Source organism: Quercus lobata, chromosome 4, assembly GCF_001633185.2.
Source record: "Quercus lobata isolate SW786 chromosome 4, ValleyOak3.0 Primary Assembly, whole genome shotgun sequence".
In the NCBI taxonomy this organism is placed as follows: Eukaryota; Viridiplantae; Streptophyta; class Magnoliopsida; order Fagales; family Fagaceae; genus Quercus; species Quercus lobata.
In genome coordinates, this window is record NC_044907.1 from 11,254,396 (window position 1) to 11,261,435 (window position 7,040).

A 7,040-nucleotide genomic window follows, 5' to 3' on the forward strand; every position below is an offset into this window, starting at 1 on the left:
TATGCAACAAAACAGAGACTCGCGACTTGATCTCGCGGGTGACTCGCGGCTGCAAGCCGCCAAATGCAGCACACGTGCCAAGCATGCCAGAAGGTGAACAGTCATGCTAGCTGGAGCACTACAGGACAACTGGCCATACGGTTATCTCGCTACTGGGTCTCGCGACTCAGTCAAGTCACGAGGCCAAGCCGCGAGCCACCCCTGTTTTGAAAAACCTGACGTTTCACATTCTCCTCTCACCCCAGTATAAATACCCCTTATACCCACAAATGAAAGAGAGCTTCTAGAGAGAATTTTGAGAGAGAAATCCTAGAGTAAAACAAGATTGATTCACCTACAATCTATACATTAGAGTCTCTTCAAATTCCTCAACTCTCTTCCTTTCCATTGTCAAATATTTGAGAGGCATTTTACCAAAATCTTGTTCTCACCATATTCATCACTGTGAGAGGGCTGTTTGGTGTTCTAAGAAGCAGTTAGGAAGGAACCAATCTACATTGGTTGATGCTACGGTCTAGTAGCGGAATCCGGGAAGCTAGAAAAGAAAAAGGTTCGGCGCAACCTCGTTGGAGCAAGAAGCTTGGAGGGCTTAGGTGCACTGGGTAGATTAGGCTTGAAGGGTCTATTGCTGTCCATGTATCCCAACTACATTTTCTAGAGGATTGTTTACCGCTTAGAGGGTGGCGGAGAGGTTTTACGCCGAGGGTTTCGGTTTCCTCTTCGATAACACATCGCGTGTTGTCTTTGTGTTTGCATCTTCTTTCCCTTTTATCTTTGCCTTTTATTATCTGCTGTGGGTTGTGATTTTAATTTGGTTTAGATAGTTTTTCCAATTCTATATTATAGTTTTTGTTCATTTTCCGCACACTAGTTGTTTGACATAAAGCTTGAATTGGTTAATTTGTAATTTGGGGGTCTAAACGTTCAAGGGTGTTTTTACACTATTTGAACTTTCAGTGATTAATCCCTATTACACCAAATTGTTCCTAGGCATTTAATTCTTGTAGTGCACGCACACACACACACACAAAAAGTAATTATGGGTAATCATAAGTGGACTACAAAAACCCTCAAATTTGAGAGCTACAAGCCTGCCATGATCCACAGTAAGAACTGATTGGTAGGTTTGTAGCAGGTAGTCAAGTGGAATAATCAATAGGCAATGAGAACATGGTTGCAGAACTGCACTGTTGAGAAACAAGAAACCCAATCCAGCTCTATAAGATGCAAACAATAGACAATATCAATGCACACACATAAACACTCAGATTTACGTGGTTCACCCAAAACTAGGGCTACGTCCACAGAGTTGTTTCAATTTCATTATGATGGCTACAACTGGAATTACAAGGATCTCACACACACACACACACACACACACATATATATATATATATATATATATACTGCCTTATTACTTGGGCTACATGTGTGTGTGAAATTACAACAAAGAGCTTAAGGCATCTAAATACTCAAATAGTAGAAATAGTCCCAATAATTGTACAAACACCAATTTTGTTCAATCCGGGGCCTGATCTCATCAAAATGTCAAATTCCATGTCTTCTTATTATAACACATTTGCAGAAACTCACTACTTTGTCCTTGAACAGGAGGCCAACTAAGGCTGAGCATAACTTCAGTTTCTTGATGGTGATTGACTTGGTTCACACGTGTTCTAGATTTTGATTCCCATGAATCTTCTCAAGTGACAACAATCTATCAACCATAAGAGTATGATTTAATAGGTAACTGTATATGTTTCATACTAGCGTGAAGCACTGAGTTCTTTGCAAGGTGAATGGCACTCTATCACAATGTAGACACTATTCTCTTGCTTCTTACCCAATTCATCAAAAACATTGTTCATGACTTGAGTTGGTTTAATCCACCTTTTGTGCTCAAATAGATGATCAAACAAGAGAACCTATGCAAAGTGCATAGAGCATGAGATCCAGTTAAAAGTGAACAAAGCATATGGGCTGGACATCCACCAGTAATACTGGGAATGGAGAACACTTGAAAATATGAACATCTATTATAGGGATGTGTTTTCCAAGTTTCTTGGAGAAATAGTACAAGTTTAGGTCTACAAATGCAAAATGAGGTTTTATTTGGCGGACAATCACTATGAAATCAACACAAAGTAAATAAATCATGTAAACATTCAGAACTTTGGGCACTATTGACAACTAAAACCTAGTCAAAAGCATCAAATTTGGTGAGCAATATGTGACTGGAATCATAGAGAATTATTAGATGAATTAAAATTTCAGGAGGTAGGAGTGGTACATACCAAGAGCCAGGAACAAAAATCTTGTTAATAATCTTGCTCAATTGCAAATCGTCCTTCCATTGAAAGCTTAACAGAAATGCAACCATAATTCTGTAAGTAGTTGAAGAAATAAAAGTGTCAGTATTTTCTTTCTTCAATTTGACAATAAGGAATATAAGACATACATTCTATAACCATGACTTTGTGTAGCCTAAGGGCCGTTCAATCAACAGCGTTTTCCACAATAATCTTGCACTTCACATATCCAGACCCTTTTGTCTGATGTTAAGTCAAAGTCTGCACACACCCAGTATATACGTGTTGTTAGATGGTTTTAGCCTAAAAAAAAAAAAAAATGAAGTTTGTTTGTTAGGACCTACATTAGCCTGGGACTTTTAGTATATAGAGCTTTCAGGATCACTGCAACAAAGGATTGAGAAGAAATGCTGGCATAGAATGAGACAGGTCAAAGCTCAAGCATTGCTTCTCCCAGTATGCAATGATCACTCATTGACTTTTTTTAACTAACAAAGCTCTAGCATTGCTGCTACCAGTTATGCAATGATTACTGAAAGACATAAGTAAAAGTAGATAATTAAGGTCTGTTTTCTTTTACTTGATAGATGCATGAGGTCAAGAAGATAAAATGCACCAATGCATATGTAAATGAGTACCTGAACAGAAAGTATGATATGATGCGTAAATGAGTACCTGAGCAGAAGTTCAATTAGATGAAGAGCTGAGACTACCACAGACTTTCACCTTGTGAGATCACTTCTTTGTCAATTTTTATGAGGGGTATACCCTTTATCTTGGGGCACAGGTTTTTCAGCATTGGACATTTCTGGACTTTTATAAAAGATAGGGAAGTTGGCAGACCATCTTCTGGCATGCACTGCAGATTTGGGCAGCAGCCAATACCCAATTTCTTAAGTGCAGTAAGATGCTGAAGTTCATCACCAACCAGAGATTTCAAATGTTGAAGATTCCAGATTTCAAGGGATATAAGAGAAGAGGGCAGAAACCCCCTATCTGGAAAGGAATTCCAATTTTCATATTCACCCCTGATGCAGAAGCTTCTAAGAGAGGGCAGTCCCTGCAAACCCCACGACGTGTGACCAGCAGTGAGTTTGTCACAAAAACAGATATCAAGTGAATTTAAACTGGATGGCAAACCCCCTTCTGGAAGTGAATTGAGTTCTGGGCAATGCCACAAAATCAAAGTTGCCAGTGATGGGAGCAGGGTTTGCATCTTTTTAGGCAGTGCCTTCAATTTGTTACATTTATAAACGCGAAACATGGTCAGGTTGGGGGCAGGCAGTCCCTCTTCGGGAAAAGAAACAAAACTCGAACAGTTACTGATTTGTAAAGATTTGAGATTTTGAAGCAGTCCTTGATTTGAAACTGCAAGGGACAGAAGACTCTGACATTCCTGGATATCAAGGTGATTCAGCTTTGGGAATAAGTCTAATGAAAATAACTCTAGAGAATCACAACTACATATTATGCACAAATTCTCAAGGGATGCATAGCACTGGTGCATTGGAAACAACAATTTCCCACAACGCTCAAGATGAAGAGACTTTAATGTATCAGCTATACCACTGCTAAGAGGAAACAAGATAGGTGGTAAGGACGCCAAGCCCTCATATCCACCAATTGTGAGCTTTAGCACTTGAGGTGGTAATTCATTGAACGACACCTTATGACATTTTTGTAACTTCAATTCACGGATGTCTGGAGCACTTGGAAGTGAAGCCCTAAGCTGCTGACACTGATCAATCACAAGTGTTTTTAAAGAAAAAAGACCATCAGGAAGACCCTTGGTCAGGTTAGGACAATTTTGAATATAAAGATGTTGGAGATGAGGAAAAGCCACTGCACCTCCATCATTATCTCTAAAATGATGCCATTCCCGCAATTGCAACATCTTCCTCAATTGCAAAGTTTCTAGTGATCCAAATGGCTTGCTAGTAGATGCAGCAGGCCCATAAAACTCAGAATCAATAAACTCTACATTATTTAATTCCGTAATATAGAGGTACTTGAGAGAGGGCAAATTTCCAAATGGTGGCAAGGAGAGGCAATAGTTACATTTCCGAAGGTTTATAGATACTAAATTGTAGGATACATGTCCTAACCAACATGGAAATGCTGTGCCACCATAATTTATAATGGTAAGCTTTTTCAGGTCTGCATGAGGTTGCAGTTGGTCTAATATTTCTCTATCTTTTTTGGAGTCATCGGTATCGACGGTATGCCCACCCCATTTCAACAATAATTCATTAAGTTGCAATTTATCATTCAAATTGGCCTCCAAATCATCTCCATAATGGACAGCATTTTCCAACTTCAAAACAGAAAGGCTTCCCTTAAGTTGTCGGAGTTTCCTCAACTCATTGATACCAGAGTCACCATTCTTGCCCAAAATAAAAGCACTTAATGTTTGGAGACTTTTCAATTTACCAATACGCGGTGGCATCTCTATCAAGTTTGTTCCACTTATATCAAGATGACGCAAGTTGACTAGCTCTCCCATCTTGGCTGGCAACTTAGTGAGAGAATGACAACATGATAATAGTAATGTTTGCAAATTGAATAGATCACACATAGAGTTTGGTAATACTTTGATTGCAGTGTGAGAGAGGTTTAAATATCTTAAATGTTTCAAATTGCAAATTGAGTTTGGCAATACTGTCAAATTCCAATAATGAGTTAGAGATAATACCCTTAAGCTTCTCATTTCTAGTAGTGAATCAAGTGGAACTTCATTACCTAACCATCCTGATTCTAATGACAAATGTGATAGTAGAAAGGTTCGCAAACCCTTAGCTCTATGAAAGCCTTCAAATTTCCTGTTAGCATCAAAATGAGTTCTATGATAAGACAAATAACGAGTCTTTTCTGACATGTCGTATGAATTATCATCCTCCATTCTAAAAGAAAATTCTCCAGAGACAAATTTGGCTAAATCATTCAAAAGCTCATGCATAACATAGCGTGAACTCTTGCCATGGGAACGCTGAAAAAATGAACTTGATACCAGGGCATCAAAGTACTCTGCACCTACTTCTTCCAGATTCTCTCCTTTAGGGTGCAGCAACAAATCTTCTGCCATCCAGAGGCGCACTAATTCCTCTTTTTGAAATTTGAAGTTTTTAGGAAATATTGAACAATAAGCAAAACATCGCTTTAGATGTGAGGGAAGATAATGGTAACTTGATAGAAGAGAAGGGAGAATTTTGCTCTCACGGTTTGAAAAGTTCCATATATTGCTCTGCAATATCTTAACCCATTCCTTAGGATCCAACTTCAAGCGCAAGAGACCCCCAAATGTTTTTGCAGCTAAAGGCAAGCCATTGCACTTTTTCTTGACTATATTCCTACCAATTATTTCCAACTCTGGGCTTGCGATAGACTTTTTGTTTCCAAATGCATGCTTTGCAAATAACGTCCAGCAATCCCCGTCTGTCAATTTCTTTAAATGATACGATGTGACTGTGCGTAGAATTGAAGCAACACTTTCGTTTCGTGTTGTTACAAGAAGCCTACTTCCATCTGCCCCTGATTTAAAACAAATCCGTAAGGCATCCCAATCCAAGTAGTTTTCATTCCATACATCATCCAACACAATCAGAAATTTCCTTCCGACAAGATTTTTGGTCACCTGAAGTTGGAGTTGATCTAAGTTGTTAGTATCAACAGTCGAGGAAGTGATTGCCTCAAGAATCTCTCTCATAATCCTACGTACATCAAATTCTTGAGAAACGAAAATCCATGCTTTGACATCAAAACACTCCGTCACTAACTTGTTGTTGTATACAAGCTGAGCGAGGGTGGTTTTGCCAATACCACCCATTCCCACAATGGGAATCACACGTATATTATCAGCATTGGCATCATCATCTAGCAACATATTGATTATCGTCTCCTTGGCACCATCCCTGCCGTATATTTCAGATTCGTCTACCAAAGACGTCGTTGGCAATTTTTGTGAAGATATCTCACCACCACCTTCTTTCAAACCTAGGAGGTCTTTCTGCTTTGCAAGAGACTCTAGTCTGCCTAGAATCTTGTTTATCTGTTAGAATAATGATAAATGATTAAATTCATTATTTTCTAATAGTTTAAAATTTTTGGGATAAGTGATTGATAATGGTTAAACAGAAAACTCCCATTAAGTTTGCTGACTGTACGACCAGTGATGCAGTATTAGAAGCTAAACAATGGCACACAATAAACCCCTAATTTTGAGGAAATAGCAACCAGGTATGCAGTTACCGAAGCTTTTGTTGACTAAACTTCCTATTTAGATTCCTATAGTGCATCTCCCTATTGAATACTGGAACTCCACTTGCTTTAGACATGTAGCAAGTGGGGTTCGGAGGTAAATCTAGGAGGAAAGTCATTTGTAGTCGGGGTTGAGTATCCATGTATCCCTTCAAATGTGAGAAACGTAGGGTGTTTGGAAATGCAAGTTTTGCATGTCAAAGAGAAGTTACAAAGACATGGATTCCTAGGAAGAATAAGGGGTTCCAAGGTTGAATAAATATAGTAGTAGGGTGCTAGAGTGTGTAGAGAGAGAGAGATGCAGCACCAAGAGTGTTTAGAAAGGCTATGCAAAAGTATAATAATGAAAGGCAGGTTTCTACTGGTAACCGTGTAGTAAGAAAGATGACTAAGCTTCATCCTTGTCAGAATTCTTTAAAATTTTGGCTAGCAACGATGCTAAGGGATAATCAGGAGGATGGAGAGATATCTGACATA

General features: G+C 38.9%; 1 protein-coding gene across 1 annotated transcript; it reads right to left on the reverse strand.

The window, feature by feature from the left end:
• Positions 1–3,018: 3,018 nt before the first annotated feature.
• Positions 3,019–6,132, reverse strand: LOC115984594 (putative disease resistance protein At3g14460). The gene has a single exon (XM_031107614.1). It carries the CDS (start codon positions 6,130–6,132, stop codon positions 3,019–3,021), a length of 3,114 nt encoding a protein of 1,037 aa, XP_030963474.1.
• Between the last annotated feature and the right edge of the window lie 908 nt (positions 6,133–7,040).

Excerpts from the sequence above, each read along its gene's own strand:
- LOC115984594 (XM_031107614.1), bottom strand. The coding sequence starts at position 6,132 with ATGGGTGGTATTGGCAAAACCACCCTCGCTCAGCTTGTATACAACAAC.